The sequence below is a fragment of the Portunus trituberculatus genome, chromosome 20 (assembly GCF_017591435.1).
Source record: "Portunus trituberculatus isolate SZX2019 chromosome 20, ASM1759143v1, whole genome shotgun sequence".
In the NCBI taxonomy this organism is placed as follows: domain Eukaryota; kingdom Metazoa; phylum Arthropoda; class Malacostraca; order Decapoda; family Portunidae; genus Portunus; species Portunus trituberculatus.
The window spans coordinates 3,882,830-3,905,000 of NC_059274.1; the positions used below are offsets into that span (position 1 = coordinate 3,882,830).

At 47.0% G+C, this 22,171-nt stretch overlaps 1 protein-coding gene across 4 annotated transcripts in view; it reads left to right on the forward strand.

The window, feature by feature from the left end:
- Positions 1 to 4,090: 4,090 nt before the first annotated feature.
- LOC123506723 (protein bric-a-brac 1-like) overlaps positions 4,091 to 22,171 on the forward strand; it is a 321,147-nt gene continuing 303,066 nt past the window's right edge. The window contains exon 1 of one of the 4 annotated variants that reach the window (XM_045258991.1): positions 4,091 to 5,350. In XM_045258991.1, coding sequence (XP_045114926.1) covers positions 4,559 to 5,350 — 792 coding nt within the window. In that variant the 5' untranslated portion in view covers positions 4,091 to 4,558. The remainder of the gene's footprint in view (positions 5,351 to 22,171) is intronic. The other 3 variants (XM_045258992.1, XM_045258990.1, XM_045258993.1) reach the window with 3 other exon arrangements.

Consider the following 22,171-nt stretch of genomic DNA (forward strand, 5'->3'; position numbering starts at 1 on the left):
CCGTTGGTGTTAACTTTGAGGTGTTGGTGGTTCCTTTGTAATGCTTAGAGGGATGATGCAACACTATTGATTGATATGTAACTCAGATAGAATAAGTAACAAAATTGTATCGATTGTTTGATAAAAGGAAGGAGAATAATAATGATAGTTTTGGTGAAGGAAATGTTACTGATGTCCCTTTTTCTTTTTCTTTTTTTTCTAACTGTTTACTGAATTGATGTTTTGTTTGATAAAAGGAAGGAGAATAGTAATGATAGTTTTGGTGAAGGAAATGTTACTGATGTTTTTATTTTTTCTTTCTTTCTTTCTTTTTAACTGTGTACTGGATTGCTGTTATTGTCTGTCTGCTGATCACGTTCACCTGGATTTGGGAGATGAGATAAAAGTTTTACGTTTCAAGTCAAAGGTTTACGATAAAAAAAAACACACACACACACACACACACACACACACACACACACACACACACACACACACACATACACAGTACATACTCCTTCCCTCATGTTCATAGAGTGGCATATGGGAGACGAAATTGTGTTGAATAATCACATGTACACTAATCTACAGTTTGCGTCATTTATTTCTCTAACTTCCGCGAAAAATTAAATAACTTGGAACAGTGAAAAGACGCAGAAATGTACTGGAGTGAATTGAATGTACTTTTTCTATCACAGTATCTTATTTAACAAAGAAATGATAGATAACATTGTCATATTATTCCCTGAAATAAGAATAAAATGAAATCCGTAATAACACTCGACTTATCTCAAGATTTTCCAGTAATTAGTTAGCAATGGAAGTAATATTAAAATGCTCCGTTTACTTGTCTTTTACGAGAATAGTAAGACGATCCATGTGTAAATGTATAAGGTTAAGATTATAATATGTTGGTTTTATTTATATAGAGACCTTAAGACTGTACTTGTGTTTGTATAAAGTCGATGATATTTTTTGCGTTAAGATAGTGCTTATGTATTTCTTCCTTCCGATGGCTCTAACTTTTTTCAAGATGGAGGTTTCTGTTATTTGATATTTCTGCCTGGCATCGCTTTGGGAAGTGGTATTTAAGTGTGCCTTCTTTTTCTATTTTAGCTGCCAGTGACCCTCTTACGTAGAAAAAGATAATTCATAGTAATCTCTAGTTAGTTAAAATATTTGTATTGCACCTCATTGTAGTTTTCATAGTAAGATTGTGTTTTGTATTGGTGTAAAGGACAGTTAGCTTTTTCCTCCTAGTGGTGAGCAAAGTGCAGTTTTCTCGGCTTCTATTTTGTAAGTGAGGAACCAACACGTCAAGTAACTGATGCTGAATTGGATGGTGGAGATGAATCCGTCCCTAAAGATTGACGCGTGAATAGGAATGTAGTGTGTGTGTGTGTGTGTGTGTGTGTGTGTGTGTGTGTGTGTGTGTGTGTGCGTGCGTCAGGTGTTCGGGGAAGGAGGTGAGATGATGATGAAAAAAAGTTAGTGGTTGGTGTTGTGTTGCGGGGTCCGTATGGGAGGAAGGGAGGGATGAAGGGAGGACGTGCTGGAGAGGAAGGGAGAGTGAGAGAAAGGGAAAGTGGGAGAGTACTCGTACGTACACACAGGGAGGGAGAGAGTGTGTAAAAAGAGGACCTGGCCGAGTGAGCGTCGAGGGCAAAACAATAAAGACAATTCTGTGAGGAAAATAAGAAGGGGAGTATATTTAGATATTTTACTCAGTTTTGTGATGATTATGATGATACTTAAAATATAAAAAAGATATAGAATGAACGATAATATACTCTACAATAAAGAAAAATAAACTAAAATTAACACTCACCATTATTATTTTCAGCTGCACCATTTCAGGAGTTAACCAGTGGCTTTCTCCTCAGTATCGTCATCACCAAGTATGTCACGGAGACCTTTAGTAAATTATAACACACTGTTCGTCCCTTCATGTTACTCTCACTCTTTCTTATTGTAATTATGTTTTGGTGAGAAGAGACCGAACACAGCAAGAAAAACACATGTACTTACACACACACACACACACACACACACACACAAACACAAACATTTCATTATAAGGTTTTGGATTTTTTTTTTCTTGTATAAGTATGTATATGTTTTGTACGCACACCTGTCTCGCCACACACCTGTAAATTGTTTATCTTGTGTTATCGCTTACCCTCACGAACCACCAAGAGCAGTGAACCCTTTTGAAATGGTTGTGATAATGATATTCTCTCTCTCTCTCTCTCTCTCTCTCTCTCTCTCTCTCTCTCTCTCTCTCTCTCTCTCTCTCTCTCTCTCTCTCTCTCTCTCTCTCTCTCTCTCTCTCTCTCTCTCCCCGTTAACTAATGCACAAAAAATGTCCCTTGTAATATTTAGCTTAGAGTTAGAATCATCGCATGCTCTCGAAAATAAACTTTTGTCGATAATCAAAACTTCACTAACTCTGACTAAGGGATTTTGAAATTAAACGTGATAAACTGACTACAAGAGAACTTTTCCATCGGAGCGTTTTTATTATCTTTCTTTACTTATTTTTGGCTTTAGTTTCGATTACTTGAAAATAGTTTAGATTTATTCTCTCTTCGACATGAGTGGGTTATCTTATCTTGAGCTCTGAATCCTTGTGTGGTTTTTTTTTTCCCTTCCTTTTTTTTTTTTTTCGAAGTGGAAGAAGCACCGAGCGATGACAGCAGTAGTTTGACGTTTTCTTTTTTTTTTTTTATTATACAGAACTTTCATGTCTTGTTTTCTTGTTCTTGAATGTAACATGCCACTGAACATCATAAAACGTGTCTCTTCGCAAGTATTTGGTATTAGATTATTGTCACAAGTTTTATATTTTTCCTACAACATGCATAGTTTGTCATCGTCACACACACACACACACACACACACACACACACACACACACACACACACACACACACACACACACACACACACACACACAAAACTTGAGTCACCTGAAGAAGGGGCAGGAGGGAATGCAGTCACGTTTGTCACCGCCAGAGGCACCGGCAGGTATTGAAGAGTAGGCGGCGGAGGAGGAATCGGAAGAGAAGAAGGAGGGACAGTGAGGTGTATTGTGTGGTGACGGTCGGAGGTGACGGCTGCTGAGAACAACTCAGCCGCTGACGGCCGCCCGCCTGACGTCGCTCTCCACCACGATCACAGCGCCGCGCCACCCCACTCCCAGCTGCTGAAGGGGACGCTGGAGTCTGAATTATGTACAACTTACTGTCCCTTCACGGCGGCTAATCTTCGGCGTCGGGAGCCTAATAGTGGCGGGCGAGGCTGGGGCGGGGGAGGAGCAAGGTGTGTGTGTGTGTGTGTGTGTGTGTGTGTGTGTGTGCGTGTGTTTATCGGCAACGAGGCAGGAGTTAGGACCCACCCAGGCGGCGGCTCGTTCCCCTCAAGTTCGCTCATTACAGTAAGAATCGTCGCCTAAGCTGCATTTAGACTCGCAAAGCTCACATATGTCCGAACAAAACCTTATCATTCAACAAATAATCGATGCTGGAGTCAGTCTCGCGAGCAGCAGCAGCAGCAGCAGCAGCAGCAGCAGCAGCAGCGACGGCGGCGGAGGGAGCGGCAGCCTTGACTGGGTATAACTTCACGCAACGTGACCGACCCCCTCCCGCCACCCTCACACTCACACTCCCTCTCTTCCACACCACCACCAACATTCGTCATCACACCGCCGGCCGCTCCACGGTAATGATCTCCGGTCATGGAAATTCATATCGGTCCCAGGATCTCTTAATTCCCACGTGATATAACAATAACTGCCATAGTGAGTGTATTATAGTGTATTTTGGTGAGGAGGAGCGCGCGCTGCCGGGCCGACCAACTGCAGTTTATTAGCGCGTGAGGCGGAGCCAACCAGGGGGGGAGGAGCTTAGGGGTAGCCAGATTTATTCTGCCGATATTATTATATTTGGCCTTCTTTTTCTCCTTGTTTTAAGATTTTTCTCGGGTTTTGGGTGAAGAATGTGGAAGAGGAGGGTGTTATGTTTCATATTTCGTTCTGGGCAAGCCAGACATGGTTTGGTTCACGTTAAATCGGCAGATATATGTGATGCTGGGAACGAATGTATTTGATTGATTTTAGTCGTTCATATCTTTCTAAGGTGTACCTTCCTTTGCCCTCGTGTTCCATGCATCTCCAGGAGACCACTGAGTGCAAAGAAACAAGCTGATAAGTACTCTTTGTCAAAATAAAAATGCTAATGTTTTTCGGTTGTCCGGCTGGCAGCGCGGCGCGCGTGGAAGTAGTGTTGTTCAGCGCTGAGTGAGCAAGAGTCAGTGTGCGGGAGCGAGCGAGAGCGAGTATATGTCGCATCTTTGACGGTGTGCTGTGTGAGTGTTGGCAGCCGTGCATGTGCGTCCTTGCAGTCAGGCACACTGCCAGTGACACTTGTGATAACTGTTGCTAAAATAGACCGTCGTGAGTGCAAGGAGCCACATCTGACACTGAGAGCCAGAGTGCCCGGGCCTGGCACCCACACCTGGCCCGGACGACCCCAGCACGACCTCACCTCACCTGACCTCGACGCCAGGCCCCTCCACCACCATGGCCAGTCAACAGTTTTGTTTGCGGTGGAATAATTACCAAAGTAACTTAATGCAGGTGTTTGATCAGTTACTACAAACGGAGAGTTTTGTGGACGTGACGTTGTCGTGTGAAGGCCAGAACGTGAAGGCACACCGCATGGTGCTGTCAGCGTGCTCGCCCTACTTCCAATGCCTGCTGAACGACGCACCATGCTCCCACCCTGTCATCATCCTGCAGGGCGTCAAGTGGATCGAGCTCAAGGCCGTGGTGGAGTTCATGTACAAGGGCGAAATCAACATCTGCCAGGAACAGCTGGGCTCCCTGCTGCGGGTGGCAGAGTCCCTCAAGATCCGCGGCCTCGCCGAGGTTGACGGAGATGGGGCCGAACCCGCTGTGCTGGCCTCGCCCTCAGTCTCTCCCGCCGCTCGTGCCCCATCCATCGACGACAGCTCGCCCTCCTCGGGTGTAAGCCGCAAACGACGCCGCCATTCGGGCGACGACGCCAGCCGCCCATGCACGCCCCTCACGCCCATCAGTGCTCCAGAACTGATGGACGGCCTGCTGGAACTGCCCGCCTCATTCATGAGGAACACCATCCCCACGCCCCTGCCCAGCTCGCCCGCCGGCCTCAACTCCCTGGCAACCCGCCTCCCAGGCCCAATGCCGCCCCCAGCCCCCATGCCGCCCCATCTGCCTCACCTGCCGCCCCTGTCGCCACTCCTCAACATGCACACCCTGCCTCGCCCACACGCCCCGGACGACTTCGAGATTCGACCCGGCATCGCCGAGATGATCCGCGAGGAGGAGAGGGTGAGTACTGTAGTCTGGTCACTCCTGTGTGCCAGCAGCCACGTGGCCGTCCAGCCACCTCACGCTCGCTCTGCCTCCCGCACTGTCAGGCTCCCGAGGAGGTGGGATTTCACCTTAGATTGCAGGAGCGAAGAGCGAGAGGTGAGATGGAGAGACGGTGCGGGGCTGTCTACTGTGTAGGGGGGCAGTGTCATGTAGCAACAGTGTCTCAGTTCCTCCTCCTTTCCCTCAAAAGTGTGCCATGTAAAGTGTGAGATTGGGCGGGTCGCCAGTGCCGCGTGTGTGGCCCCGGCGCCGGAGGGCACTGACTGGTGGGGTCACAGAGGTGTCAGGGAAGAGTCTGTCCTGCCCGGGAGGGATGAGTCAGGGGTTGGCAGTTAGCGGTGTGGTGCATCTTGTCAGTTTTCACGACAACCAAAAGTTTGCCGCAAACTCACCACAATGATATTAACTTCTCTTCACAAAGCGTGCATGTAGCCCTCGAACAGCCGGTATGACCACCACCCTGATCATATGGCGAAAAGTGACCCTATCCGCGCGTGAGTATGGAGGGAAAAAACTTGTAGTCGGAGCGGGAGGGATGAGGGAGGGAGGGAGGGAGGCTGGCTGCTGGCAGGCGGCGCGGGGCCAGGCCGGCCACTGCTCTCGCTCCCACACACGGCGACTTCAACTGGTGTCATGTAATTGCGAAAAAATACGCCGAATTAAAACAGAGCGAGCAGGTTCCTCGCTCACGGTGCGTGCGTGGGGTCTCCGCCGTGCCGTGCCGTGCCAGGGAGGCTCAGGGGCTCGACGATCGGAGGCGGCGCGTGGCTGATTAACGATTCTATAAACATTAAGGCTTTAAACACGTGAAATATGGACGGTAGTTTCCTAAGTTTCCAGAGAGAATTCGCGCCGGAGTTAATATGCCAGATGGTGGGGTTAGGCGGCGCCACAACTTGGGGTGAGCAGTCGCGTTAATGGTCGGGAACAAATTCGGGCTCAGAGTTGGTAGAGTTGGCTGACGGCGGCTCATTTGATTTTCTTCCCTCACCCTTCCTCCCTTCCTCCCTCCTGACCACCCTCCCTCCCAGGAGACTGAGTGTTCTTGAGGGTAGAGGGGAGGGGAGGTCCTTCAAGTAGGTGATAACTGAGGGGCAAAGGGAGAAGCAAAGGACAGGTAACAGCAAGACGTGGGAGTAAAGGGAGCAGGTTTTGTGGACAGATGCATCGCAGGGACAGGTTCCTCCTCCCTGTTTCACCTGTGGCTGCAAGGAGATGAACTGCGAAGAGGACGCCTAGTGGGGGGTTTGGGGGCCAGGGAAATGGGGAACGTAGTGTAGAGCCCGCGGGCTTTTGGTATCGTCCAGCAAATCAACAACCGTCGGCTTCAGTCAATGGTCGATGGTGTACGGAGTCTGGGTTTGCTTAGCGTCGCCCGCTGTATTACTCCTGAGCGTTCCTTCTGTTACGTAAGACAGCAACGCCTCACACACTCCCTTATCTTGCCACGCTCGCATACTTCCCTCCCCACAGTCAGCGGTTAATGAAATCTTCAAGGCTTTCTTCCCCATACAATTACAAAAAAAGTCCCCATCTCCTCTATTCTACCCTGCTCTCCCATCTTGTTCCCTCCTCCACCCTTTCTTCACTCTCCACTCTGCCACTTAATCAAGGAGAACACCACCTGCTTCAAGTTGTAGTCTGTCCCTTCCCCCTACCTCCTCCCCCGTCCTCTTCAGCCCACCCCCACTCGTCCTTATCCGTTAACCTCGCGCCCTTTCAGTGAGCTTATCCGAAGTGAGGCACCGTCCTCCCGAGCACACTTCGCTTTGCACTATAGGGAACAATTATTATTGCTTTTTTATACCTACCTCATAGCTTCAGATATTCTCTCTCTCTCTCTCTCTCTCTCTCTCTCTCTCTCTCTCTCTCTCTCTCTCTCTCCCTTTCTTGCAAACTTTTTTTTTCCATGTTATAAAGTCGCATCCACAGGCCTTCTATCCGCAACCCTCCTCCTCCTCCCCCTCCTCCTCCTCCTCCTCCTCCTCCTCCTCCTCCTCCTCCTCCTCCTCCTCCTCTACCACAATCCCCCGCGTCAACTGTCTTCCCATCTCCCCGCCCACCTTGACAGATCCAATAGGTATTGATCTTAAGGTTAATGCATGGCTTGAGGGGGTACTAGGAGAGGCTTGTGACGGGGGAGGGTCCGAGGGACGGGCGGAGGGGAAGGGAAGATAATATCCGAACTTCCTACATGAAATAAGTGGCTCGCTGATGGGGGAAAGTGACGGGGGGTGAGGGAGGTACAGTGCAGATGAGAATATTTGGGAATCGTATACTGTGCGTCATTGTATTATTTGTGCTTCTGATGTTAGCCGAGGAACGCGCGGCCCTCTGTGTGGAGGATATATCACAAAGCTCATCTCTTGCCTCCCTCCCTTAAGATAGTGTATCTCAGTCGTCTTATAGCTTTTTTCCCCTCTCAGTACCTCTTTCTTCCCCTTCCCCTCCATCACCCCGCTGAGAAGCTCCTCCACCCCATTGCTCCTAACCCAGATGTCCAACACCCTTGCATTGTCATTTTTTTTCTTTCCCTCACTCCCTCTCTGTCTCTCCCTTCGTCTCCCTCTCGCCTGGAGGGTGCGGGCCACCCTCCGTCCCTCCTGCGCCTCCCCTTCGAAGCGTGGCCTCGGGAGGGGGTTGGGGGGACGTGCCCGAGGGGATGCGACTGCAGTTGCTTGTGTTGGGGGGAGGGCGGGGGGCGGCATCCTAGAGTGCAGCTGCTCCAACGTGTTGGTTGGTGGTGTCGGCGGCGGCAGCGGCTGGGCTTCTCCCCGCCGCTCGGCCGACGTTACACCGCTGGACTCGGGGTTCGGCGAGTCGGACGGCGAGAAAATAATAAACCCCTCGGCCATTTCGCGGCGATCGCCGTGCCCGCGTGTGTAATGACTGTCCGAGAAGTTCATGTCCCGCTGTGGCAGTGGATGAGGCTGGCCGCCCACGCTCCTTGGGGCGGCAACATTTTTTCGGTGTTAATTTTGTGCGGAGGTGGGGGCGGGTGATCGCAGCGGCGGCAGCAGCGGTGGCCCCCATGGCGCACATCACCCCCCGGAAAGGAAATGACCAACACCACCACCACCGATGAATTAATAAGTCGAGCGGCTCTCCCTCCCGGCCGGCGAGGCACGAGGGGCCGCTGACGATGACAAACAGGCGATATTTATTAAGAATACATCGCTGCCTACGTTTAGTCTGTGCTAAGGCGAATTTTTTGTCCTTCGTCCAGCGGTGGCGATGATCGCGGTCCTCGCGGCACGGGCGTGAGGCACTGCTCGGAGCGGCGTGGTGGAGGGCCGGTGGTGTGTCGCCAGGTGTTGAGTATTCATCGGTGTAATGCATTGCCAGGTGACGACTCGCCCGTCTCTCCCTACACCCCTTCCCTGCCTCACCCCATCGCGGCCCCCAGCCCTCCTCCCTTCTGTCTCTGTCCCTCACCCTCCATAGATGAACAACGTGTTGGTTATTATTTTTTATAAGCTTTCGTTGCAGACCAAAAGAGTTGCATCGCATTTGCTAATTCTTTCGGTCACTTCGAGTTCGTCTTTGGACCTTCTCGTCGCCTTTCATTTTTTGTTCATCCTCTTAGTTCCTGGGACGCTTATCAGGTGTCCAGACATGTGGTTCCTCGGGCTGTGCAGACGAGGCGCCATCTGTCGGCGGGGCAAAATAATCAACATTGGATGCAAAAGTTTGAAGAAGCGACCACCCACCGATTGCCAGCATTGAATGTATGGCTCGAGGAAAGGTTGTAATGATAACTAAAACTCCGGTAACCGAGAAGGAATCCAGGGTTTGGCGAGGCAGCGGCTGTGGCTCGGTGTCCAAGAAAGGAAGTGGGCCGCGGATAGTGTAAAATCGTGTTTATCCGTCCCTCCATTGTGTGCATATTAAGTGTAGTGAAAATCCGATGTCCGAGAGAGCCGAGATCCGCCGCTGGACGGAGGGGGCGGGAGGCTGGGGGTGGGTGAGGGTGATGGGTGGGGGCAACCTTACTGACAGCTCATCGTCAACTCAGGGGCGTCATCGGGGCCAGGGCGTTGATCACTGAACCGGCTAGCGGCGGGAAAGGGGCGGGAGGCCGAGCAGCGGGTGAAGGCGGGAGGGCCGTCAAGACAAGACCCCGTCGTTAGAAGTTTTGGTCTCAATCCCCCTCATTCCGAGCAGCGGCGCAACGTTCCAAGGGGCCTGGCGACCGTGTGCTGCAGTGGCAAATATTTCAGGTGACATTTGCGGCGGCTCCCACCTGATTAGCGGTGATGGCGTGCGCGCAAGTCTGGCCAGGTAGAAGCAGGTCCCTCCTCTCGCATTCCCACTCACACTCTCGCTCACCTGTAATTCAAAGAGGCCAGGTAACTGCTGAATGCTCTGGTGATTCTCGCGGGATTGATAAGGCGAAATAGCCCCGATAAGAAGTTAGCGCGCGAGAATATTAATCCTTCGAAAGGTAGTGAGCGCTTGAGTGTTAATTTGTGCCGAGTCGCTTCGCCCGGCGGTCAGCGAAGTTCAGACTCCGCCGGCGAGGAAAATAGGGGAAACTTTCATTTGTTTTGGTCTTCGTTGGAGAAACTTAGCGGCGTATTGGAAGTTCTGTGTGTGTGTGTGTGTGTGTGTGTGGAAACGTGCTCGTGCTAATGCTATGTGTGTGTGTGTGTGTGTGTGTGTGCTTGTGTGTGGGGATTGTTTGTTTACTACCACTAATGTTTGTCTGTCAAAATAGACTCTGCGTCCTTCACTCAAATAAATTAATAAAAACAATTATCCATTATCATTATCATCATTATTATTATTATTGTTATTATTACTATTATTATTATTATTATTATTATTATTATTATTATTATAATAATAATATTAGTAGTAGTATTAATATTATTCTTATCATTATTATCATTTTTATCATCATCATCATCATCAAGAAGTCCACTCGTCATCAGAAAAGTTACAGAAAAATCAGAATCAAGTAACAGACCTGAGGGACTAACCGTAGAGGCGGCCCAGGTAGCTGCAGATGGCCAGGTAAGGCGGTCAGGTGCCTTGGACAATGGGAATGTGCCAGGAGGGAGGGGGGGGTGGAGGAGGGTCAGGAGAGAAAGAGGAAGAGTAGGAGGAGGAGGAGGAGGAGGAGGAACTGGCTTTTTGCGACAAGAAGGGAGCGGGAGAAACATATTGCTTCAACTCTGGGAATCCTGTGTCGCACCTGAGGGAATGTGCGCGTCTTACTAAACTGTTTGTCACGTCTTTATAAATACATACTAAGTGCGAGGGTGCTGCGTGTATTAGTCCACATTAACTATTTATTTCTTAAGTGTGCGCCATACAATACACTTTTTTATGCTTCTCATTGGTTCATTTCTTCGTTAGTCCATGAAAGCTTGAGTTATTCCTGCTTCTTACGTCGTGTTTGGTTGGTTTATTCAAGTTGCTGTGTTTTTTTTTTCCTTCCAAGTTTCATCGCACGCATCGATACCCGCGTCATCCCTTGAGTGTCCACGTGCCTTGCCTTCCCTCTTCGTTACTTTCTGATTTAGCCTTCCTTCATTTTATACGTTGTTTTATCGCCCTCTGATATAGCGTCTGTCAAATTCTGAACTCTTTATCTCTTCATTACTTTCTTTGATTTACCTTCAGTGTTTGCTTCGTGTATTATCCATCTTTTCCTTTTCTTTATTCTTGCTGTGTACTTTACGAGCCGTGGTACATCTGGGAGCCATTTTTATGACCTCAATTTGCAGGTACAACAAAGCGTCGGTAAGTTCCTCGCCTGAAAAAATAATAACGCACAACAGCAAGACGAATGATTTGGAAGACAATTGACATAGTGTTTCTTGCCCCACGCCTCCCGGTACCAAATTGCCAAGTGTTAATAAATGAAAGCAATGAAATATTTAACGAAGATTTTTCTTTTCACGCCTTTTATCTGTCTCACCCTCTCCTATTTTTTTTTCTCTAGTCTCTTATTCTCCCTGTGAGTCTCTCTCTCTCTCTCTCTCTCTCTCTCTCTCTCTCTCTCTCTCTCTCTCTCTCTCTCTCTCTCTCTCTCTCTCCACCATTCCCTTCTGAGCATTTCTCACGGCGAGTCTTGAATAATTGGCGACGGTAATAACATTCATTTCGGCAGTCCATCCCGCCCCTCTCCCCCTCCGGACCAATGCATGTTTGAAGCGTTGGTTGGCTTGAGGCGCCACTCCAACACGCCCCTCGGCCCCCTCCGCGTGGCTGTGTCCCCTCTGAGACTCTACAGGGCTCTGGTTCATGGTGTTATAAATGTGTGCGTCGGCGATTATGTTTTGTGTATGTGTGTGCATGAGAAAGGTTTGTTTGTGAAGATGGTTTGCTCATGCTGTTGTTTTGTTTACTGTAGTTTGCTTAGTTTAGTCCTACTATTTTTTTTTTATATTGGTTTTGTTTTCTTTTGTGTTTCTTATTTAAGGTGTTTTATTTTATTTAATTGCTTTTTAAGGGGTTAGTGTTTATTTGAGATGGATCGCGTGTTTTGTGTGTTTTTTTTTTTTTTTTCTGTATGTGTTGCTCAGAATGGCTTTAGTTTTGTTGAATTTTACTTCATGTTATTTTGGAGCCTTTTTTTTTTTTTTTTTTATATTTCTAGGCGCTTTAACGAAAACTTGTGTCACTGAACAGTTTTTCGTTTTTTTTTTTTTTCCTGTCAATGATGCATTCAATGTTTGGTGTTTGTGTTATGGCGTGAATAATTTGAGGATTTCGCTTTGTGCTTTGGTATTTTTTTTACATTTTTTTTTTATCTTACCCATTTAGATTGCACTGTTTTTACTCCTTTTACACATATTCGTTCTAAGAAGTTTGCATTCTCTTGTATTTCACTATAGAGCGTCTGTTCGTTTCTATCTCCACCACCACCACCACCACCACCACCTCTTCTTCCTCCCACTCTTCCCTTCTCCTTTTCCTCGTTCTTATCTCCCATCGTTATCTCATTCTGACTGTGCCTTCTGCGTGTTTTCCTTGCATGTTCTCTATCGATTTGTTAATCTGGCATGCATATTGTATCGATTTCTTGCATGGCTCTCCTCCTTCTCTTCCTCCTCCTCCTCCTCCTCCTCCTTCCTCCCAGTCATATATCTTTTTATTATCTAGCTTCTTATTATTCTCTCAGTTCCCTTTATCTTTCTTACTTCCAACATACTTACTCTTCGATTGCCTCTCCGCCATTTATCACAAGCGTTGTCCGTCGCTCGCCGTCTTAAGTTAGCGTTAGGTATGTTGTGAAATTATTCTATTATTCACGTGACATCGACGTTTTGTTCGCATCTTTTTTGTTCCTCGCCGCTTGTCAGTCTCATTCTTGTAGCCATTAGGTGTTGAAAAATATTTGCACTTCCTTTGTTTTCACGCTGTTACTTTGCCTATTGTTTATTACTGGGGTTGTAGCTCTCTCTCTCTCTCTCTCTCTCTCTCTCTCTCTCTCTCTCTCTCTCTCTCTCTCTCTCTCTCTCTCTCTCTCTCTCTGTATCGTATTCTCTATATTATTTGTATACTGTATGATATTCATTATTGTTATAGTGATGATCATTAGTCAATATTAATTATAAAAGTGATAATCGTAATCATGATAGTAATAATAATGATAACATCTATTATTGTTATTATTATTATTATTATTATTATTATTATTATTATGATTATTATTACTGTTATCATCATTATCATCATCATTATCATTAGTTATTATTAGTTGTGATAATAATTGTGATAGTTGTATTACGTAGCAGCCTTAACAGTATCAGTCGTATTTGTAGCTATAATATTTTTAAATTATTATTATAATTATTATTATTATTATTATTAGTAGTAGTAGTAGTAGTAGTAGTAGTAGTAGTAGTAGTAGTATTTTTATTTTATTATTATTATTATTATTATTATTATTATTATTATTATTAATAGTAATAATTATAGTAGTAATATTAGTAGATGCAAAATCATATATATATATATATATATATATATATATATATATATATATATATATATATATATATATATATATATATATATATATATATATATATATATATATATATTCCATTACTATCACTTTGCTATTCTCTCTCTCTCTGCTCTCTCTCTCTCTCTCTCTCTCTCTCTCTCTCTCTCTCTCTCTCTCTCTCTCTCTCTCTCTCTCTCTCTCTCTCTTGGCTTTATCCTATATCACCATCCCTCCCAGCCCAGCGCTCGCCTGCACGCCCGCACACCAACCCGCCCACAGCCAATAATATCCTGAGGCTCACGGGCGTGGTATGCAAACTCCCGCACGTGGTAAGGGCATGCGTGGGCGTGGGCGGGACGGAGTAGACAGCCGCCCGCCCATGATGGTGGCGGTGGTGGTGGTGGTACACTTAGTATTTTTAGGGTGAGGTGAGTGTGGCTGGCAAGAGGAGGTGGTGGTGATGGTGGTGGTGGTGGTGGAGATTATACCTCAGTGGTAATGATGCTTAAAAACTAGAGTATGGTGGTGGTGATGGTGGTGGTAGGGATGGTGATGGTGGGTGTTGCTGTGTTAGAAAGTGTCACTATCACTACTACTACTACTACTACTATTACTACTACTACTACTACTACTACTACTACTACTACTGTCCTATTACCACTACTGTTTATAATCCTTTCATGCCATCAACTACGTCTTACTACTTCCTAGTATTAACACACACACACACACACACACACACACACACACACACACACACACACACACACACACACACATACACACACACACAGAGGCAGCCGAGAACTCCAAGGTAATCCATATATAAATTTCTTAGCCGTGTCAAAAATTTCACACCAACATTTCTTCAATGGTTCTTAGAATGCGTCGGCGGGAGGCAAGCAGCGCCTAAGATATTTAGCAGATTTTATCCCTCACCCAAGATAAATTGAGCCATTTTATCTTCTTAACGTTGTGCGTGTGTGTGTGTGTGTGTGTGTGTGTGTGTGTGTGTGTGTGTGTGTGTGTGTGTGTGTGTTTGTCATCGGTACAGCTGCGGGAAACTTTTGGCGAACGGTAGTAAAGTAGTTCTCTGTTCGTGCGGCCTAGAGGGAGGTTTCTCTCTCTCTCTCTCTCTCTCTCTCTCTCTCTCTCTCTCTCTCTCTCTCTCTCTCTCGCTCTCGCTCTCACTGATATTCCATATTTCATTCTTTTTATTATAACTTTAATTTTCTTTTCACTGACCTTTCTTATCACGGGTCCTTTATCCTGTACTCATCGTCCTTTTTTTTCCCTTTCTTACTCAAATTCCCTCTCATTTTGCTTTCCCCTTCCTCCTCCTCTTCCTCCTCCTCCTCTTCCTTCTCCTTCTCTTCCTTCTCATTTTTGTGGCACTGTTTCTATTCATTCCCTTCTGTCCCTCCCGCTCCCCCCGGCTACCCTCAAACGGTTGGCACCTTCAGTGTTACAAGTTTGGCTCCTGCTTGCCTACTTGCCTGCTTGCCTGCTTGCCTCTCGTGATCCCGCTGGGCCGCCCCCGCCGTGGCTGGCTTTATAAAGCACTCGCCGGCGGTGTGTGTGTGTGTGTGTGTGTGTGTGTGTGTGTGTGTGTGTGTTAAGTCAAAAGAGCAAGTTCCCCTCACTAGTTCTCATCTTACACCTCCCTCTCCCCTCTCCCGCTCCATCAGAGGTGAGGAGAGAAGCGAGATGAAGGAGGCGGAGAAGAGAGGAAGAAGGAGGAAAGAGAAACACAGAGATGGGTGTGCTGAAGGGTAGAAGACTTCCTAGTATAAGGATAAAGGAAAAGCGGTAGAGAAAGAGAAGAAAATACTGTTAGGGAGAATGTAGTTTGTGCGAGGCAAGTGTTACAAGGAGGACAGAGATAGAAAGATAGAGAGATGACAGGAGTGAAGTGCTGTACAGTGAAGGAAGGAGTAATTTTAGAAGTGAAGGAAAGAAATAGTAAAAAAAAAAGATAAGTAGAGAGATTGTAAGACTAAAGTGATCCACAGTGACGCAAGGAATAGTTTTAGAAGTGAAGGGAAAATGCAGGAAAAAAAACATGGATAGTTTTAATGGGACTGAAATGAGATACAGTGATAATGTTAGAAAAAGAAACTTGAATTCGGTTTTGGCTTTATTGTTATTTGTATGTATGTGCGGAGTAGAGGTAGAGCATAGCGAGACGTAGTTAGTAGTGGTAATGTAGTTAGCAGTGGTAATGATGAACAAGTAGAAGAAAGATGAAAAGGGATGAGCACCTTAGTAACTGCAAAGGCTTATGAGGCGTGTAGGTGAAGGAAAGAATACTATAAATCATAAAGAGTTAAGATACGGCAGAGTGTAGATAACAGTAATGGTTTGCAGGTAAAGCTGTGACTGTGCTGGAGGTTCTACTGACGGCGAAGGTATTGCAAGGTGTCCTCAGCGATTATGTTCTCTGACAAGGAAGGTGTTGCTGCGGGTGTCCTCAGGGGCGGGAGGCCAAATTAGCTTTTATTACTGCGTGAGAACTGGTGGGAAGGAGGAAGAGGGGCAGGTGGAGGGGAACCAGGGAAGAGAGCGGTAAAGGGGGCGTGCATTCTTATGATACAATCGCAAAATGTCACTTTCCTATTACCTGGCTTCTTTTCTCACCCACTTCTTAACTCATCTTCCTTTCGTTTTATAGTCTTTCCTTTCTATTTTGTGCTTGTATTGTTTACTTCCTCTCACTTAGTTTCTTTTTGTCACCTTCACTCTTCTTTTTCGTCTTTGGCACTACTTTTTCCGCCACATTCCTGCTTTCCGGTGTGTTGTCTAAGTACCGATGAATGATGAAGATGGAAATATCAACCGACAAGTGAATGTTTCGGTAAAGTTTCTGCATTTTCTCTCCTATTGAAATTAGACACTGAAATGTTCCTTAGCCGGGATATAAAATGAAGGTCTTGGACTATTTTCGTTTCTTGACACAGTTTGCAACACCTCGGAAGAACGTGGACCTCAAATGATTATATCCAGAGTTCTTTTTGTATATATATTTTACATAAGGTGTTGTGCGTTTGGGAAGTGTAAACAGAAACAGACCAAAATGAACGCGGTGGTGGTGAAAACTGCAGGCACGTCGGCTGTTGCTATTGTGGGTCCTGATTGTTTTGTTTCTCCTCATCTTGTTGTGGTGGTGGCAGTGGTGGTGGTGGTGGCAGTGACGGAAGAAAGTGGTTGAGAGTTGATAGCGGTGGTGGTGGTGGTGGTGGTAGTATACTTAGATATGCTTACATTTTATGAAGCGAATCTTTCCGTGTCCTCTGTGCCCGATTTACCCTTCCTCCTCCTCCTCTTCCTCTTCCTCCTCCTCCTCGTCCTCTCCCTCCTCCCCCCTCCTCTTCTTCCTCCTCTCCTTGTATACCCAAGTCAACCTCAGTCTTTCGTTGTCCCCAGGGAAGTGAAGAAAAAAAAGGATCACCAGGGAAAGGAGGGACACGGGAAGTTTGTAGACGATGAGAGTCGCGCAAAAGGCATTGGAAACTTCTGCACTGAGGCGATAGGATGCTTAGTTACTTGTGCGGGTTAATAAGTAATAGTAATTTAGTATTTTGGCGTAGTTTATTTTATATTTGTCCTTGTTGTATTGTCCACAGAGAGAGAGAGAGAGAGAGAGAGAGAGAGAGAGAGAGAGAGAGAGAGAGAGAGATTTCCTTACATATATTAGCCTCAGATAGCGTTCGAGGATGTAAAAAAGAGTAAGAGAAGGGGGAGAAGACAAGTAATATAGAACGTTAGGCCTCTGCTAACACACACACACACACACACACACACACACACACACACACACACACACACACACACACACACACACACACACACGAGAGTATTTCCACACAGATGAACAAACGGACGCCGCCACAGCACGGATTCCCTCCCACTTACACCTATGCATATAAATCCACGCTAATTCTTGAGCCTTGAGGAAGAGCGGCTAACCCTTTCCCTTAAGTGGCTCAGCGGAAAGTGGCTTGCAGGGTCGCGTTGTAAGAGGCTGAGGGTTCGATTCCTTCTGTGGTAAACGATATGCATTACTTGTTAACTCACACACACACACACGCACACACACACACGCACACGTAAAACCAGCTCAGCCTGCAAGCATGAGGGTGTGTTAAGTGTGCCAAGGTGTGATTTGGCCTCTCTCTCTCTCTCTCTCTCTCTCTCTCTCTCTCTCTCTCTCTCTCTCTCTCTCTCTCTCTCTCTCTCTCTCTCTCTCTCTCTCTCTCTCTCTGAAATCTAGCTTTGCATATTAGAGAAAAAGTATTACAGTGTCACCTCGTCCACACACACACACACACACACACACACACACACACACACACACACACACACACACACACACACACACACACACACACACACACACACACACACACACACACACACACACACACACACACACACACACACAATGTCTATCTTTAGAGGAAAAAATCACTTTTGGAAATCTGGTTTTTATCACTTGTGTTGTTCATGCAGTCCTTTCATTACATCCTAAACTGAGAGAGAGAGAGAGAGAGAGAGAGAGAGAGAGAGAGAGAGAGAGAGAGAGAGAGAGAGAGAGAGAGAGACTTGTTCATCGGCAGGCATGTAAACTGGTATTGTGTTAGTACGATAGTTCCCAGGCTACCTCTCTCTCACTCTCCCTCCTCCTCCTCCTCCTCCTTCCTCCTCCTCCTCCTCCTCCTCCTCCTCCTCCTCCTCCTCCTCATTCTCCTTTTGTGCCCTTTCTCAGCCTCTTTGTCTTCCCTCCTCCCTATAGTCTCACTGCTTCTTCTGTTTTATTATTATTGTTATTATTATATTCCCTCAGCGATGTGTGTTGCACTTGTCATGTTTCTTATCTAACCTGGAATTAGCCTGATTATAGATAAGATACAAAATACAAGGTGGTTATTGCGTGTGTTGTAACCGCGGTTTTGGAAGTACACTTATGTAGGCGATGTGAATCAGAGAGAGAGAGAGAGAGAGAGAGAGAGAGAGAGAGAGAGAGAGAGAGAGATCACCTGAAGGATACGTATTTGAGGACGAAAAGGGGAGGAAGGAAGGGAAGAAATGATGGGAAGACTGAAAGGCGGAGATAGAAATCAGCAACAGAGAGAGAGAGAGAGAGAGAGAGAGAGAGAGAGAGAGAGAGAGAGAGAGAGAGAGAGGTTGGGGTATGTTTAGAAGGGCAGGAAAGGAGGCTGCAGCAGAGTTCTTACTGTGCCTCTCTCGGTCGATCACTTTCAATTGGTTTAGCATTGTTGATATGGACATCCATCGTGGCGGTGTCGGCGGCGGCTGTATTCGATTTGGGTAACGCCACGGGCATCGCCAAGGACATTACAGCCCCGGACAGACAGGGACGAATTTCCGCCGCCAGAAGAAGGACGTTTCGGACAGCTTCGGCGAGGCGGCCTGGACTTCGTTTCGGCGACCCAATAGGAAGGGTGAAGGACGATACGGGGATGTATCAGGTTATGTATTATGCATTATATTCGTTAGTTTAGCGGGCGTGGGGCGGCTTCTGTTCAGCGTCCCGTGCTGCTCCTCTGCGTCTCAATCCACAGCGAGGCGTTGCTTTCTAGTCTTGGTGCTTCCTGGTGGTGTAGTTGTTTGGTGTTGCCCCGCGGCGGCAAGACAGCGACAGGGCCTGGTTGCTGCCGTAGGGTGTTGGGGCGTCGCCTTGGTGGCCTCGTCCGCCTTCTGAGATGCGCCATTATTGTCGGTATGGGGCTCGCTCATCGTCGGGAGGTGGAGGCAGCGGCGGCATGGGACTCCGGCCCTTCCGTCGCCCGCCGCAGGACTCGCGCCGCGCCGCTGCCAGGGCTGAGCCTTCAGATGGTTTGTAAACAGTAGTATCGCGTTACCAAGCCCGTGTTTGGAGTACCAACTGCCTGTATGGTACTGTGTAGCTTAATGTTAATGCCGGCTGATGGTGCCCCTTCTGCTGTTAATGCTGTGGAACCGCGCGTTAATGTAGGTGAAGACGGCTGCCGCTGGTGCCGTCGCCGCCGCCGCTGCTGCTGCTAATGCCGTCAGCTCCCTAGTTGAATTAGTGTTGGCTGTTTCTGTCTAAATGTTGTGTCATGCATCATGTAGCTGATAATGTTAAAGTCTGCAGACTGCAAAATACGACTGTATCTCATTTCGGAACCTGATCTGTGTGTGTGTGTGTGTGTGTGTGTGTGTGTGTGTGTGTGTGTGTGTGTGTGTGTGTGTGTGTGTGTGTATACGAGCGGATGAATGTAAGTTTCGGCATGTGTACGTTGGTGAGTGTAAATATTGTGTTTCTACGATGAAGGTGAAGGTGAAGAAATGCTTTTATTTTCTCAGGCCAAGCTGTCGCCCCGCAGCCTTGGTGGAGCAGAATGTCCTCGTTTTGTTTATAAATAGCGAGCGACGTTCCTCAGGGCCATGGTTCGTCTCCTTCGCCGATTGCAAACCTTCCCTGCAAAGCCCTGGCTGTCCCAACGTGTCAGAGCCGCGCCGACGCCACTACATACCTGTTTGTCCCCTGATTAACTTTGCAGACAGGTGCTAACCTATGCATATTATTTGCCTACTCACGGCGTCGAGGACTCCACACCTTATCAACACTAACACGCAAACTCTCACTATTGACACACTTAATTTCCTTCTCCTTTCGACTCGTTCATAATTAAGACTCTTTTGTTCTTAGGATTAATAGTTTTCCCCTCCTCTTGTCCCATCGGGGGCCATTGAGCCGGGGTGGAGGGCTCCGGGCGAGTGTGTGTGCTCTATATTATAATTAAAGAAGGTGTGAAGGAGGTTTGTGCGCCGCGTGAAGTCAAATGTTATGCCGGAGCTCTCAGGTGTTTTTGTCAATATTTATGGAGCTCGGAGGTGTGTCAGGCGAGGGCGAGAAGCTTCATTAATCATGCCCTTTTACTCCTCTGCTTCATTGTTACGACTTGGAGTGAGTGAATACTTCTCTCTCTCTCTCTCTCTCTCTCTCTCTCTCTCTCTCTCTCTCTCTCTCTCTCTCTCTCTCTCTCTCTGTATCACTGCCCTAAGAGATCCAGGCGACACAGTTTTATCACATTAAACATTAACTACCGCCCCGTCATTCTTGCTCTTCCTATTCACTGCTTGTTTTCTCCCTCGCGGTCATGCCTCACGCGGACTCCTCTTGACTTATCTCTGTGCCGACGAAATAACTTGCTCCATGAAGTTCACCGCCTACCCACATCGCCTTTCCACATCACCACCCTCCCGTTTCGCCTCCCCTAGCCAACGACGCGCGTCCAACACCTGTCCGCCTCACGCCCTCTTTACCTGCGTCTCATTAGTGTATGGCTCGTTCCACTATCTTCCCTCCTGCCCAGGTGAAAGGATGAAATTAAGACAGTTTCCATTCATCGTACATTAAATGGCTTTTCGTTGGAGGGATCAGACCTGCGTGATGTAAGTAATATTGGGTTTTTATTTATGGTCATATATATGGAGGTGTTTGGGGTTCCTTGACAGGTTCAGAATAGTGTTTGCCTCACGGTGCCGTGTTAGGTTAAATGTCCTCTTGATCTTCTTTTTACTGCTGAATAACCTGGCGTGCTAATTAACAGGTACGGAACGTTGATTGAGAGAGGGAAGTAAATGGAAGTAAATACTTAGACTATTTTTTCTATTTTTTGTTCTATTTTTCTCCCTCTCCCTCTTAAGACTTTTTCGTGTAATAAAAAAGTAATGTGAATGGCAGTAATTTTTTCATGAATGAGTATTGAGTCTTTCATTGAGGATCATTTTCTTATCTATTGATCTATTAACTCAGGATTAATCTAAGGAATTCACGAAAGGATGTGTGTGTATTAGTATTTTTTGTAATATATTTCAGGTTGTAGTTGCGTGTGTGTCAGTCCGGCGGAAGCAACGATACGGCTTATGCGTACAGTGGTTAACATGTCCGGGATGTGTGTGTGCGCCTGCGTGCGTGTGCGTGAATGTGCGTGCACATTTGCAGTCACGGTGAGGGGTAACGATGAGGGAGGGACATGCGCGTGTCAGCCCGACGTGATGCGGGGACAGGACAGAGGAATAGGGCGAGGACGGGACGAAGGAGAGCAAGGACGAGGATGAGGAGAAGGAGGACGAGAACAATTATGACAATGATAGGAGGGTGAGAGCAAGGTTGGACAGAGGAAGAGGAAAAGGAAGAAGCAATAATTAGATAAAGGGCCAAGAAAATTAAGATAAATGCGAGATGAACAGGTAGGAGATAACATCACGCCTCGTAGCAGCAGCAGCACAGGCAGAAGGAATGCAGAGGAACAGCCTGAAGTGTAACTGTGTGTCCGGTAAAAGGTAATGACTAAAAAAGAGGAAACATGGGGATAGGTGAGCGCTTACCGGCATCATTGGCACACCTCCGGTCATGCCACCTGAATCTTTAATTGCTTTTTAAGTTGACTATTTAATGGACAAATCTAGGGGTCGGCGAGCCACCACCACCACCACTACCACCACCACCGCCACCGCCACCACCAGCCCGGGGAGGCCGCGGTACACTTGGTAAATCGCAGTTTATTGGCGTGAATGCTAAATGGAGGATGAAACCGAGTTATTCAATTATTTACTTTATCCATTATGGCTTCAGCACTCGCTTTTTATTCGTGTCCGTGATTTGTTCCCGCTCCGTCCATGTATACAGCGATGACACGATAAAAAATAAAAACAAAAATCTATCTATCCAAAATGTACTTACTACAAGGTCGGTGCGGTGAAGTGGCGAGCTACTCAACTTACCTGCGTGTGCTACAGGTTTCGAGTTCCGGTCAGGCAAG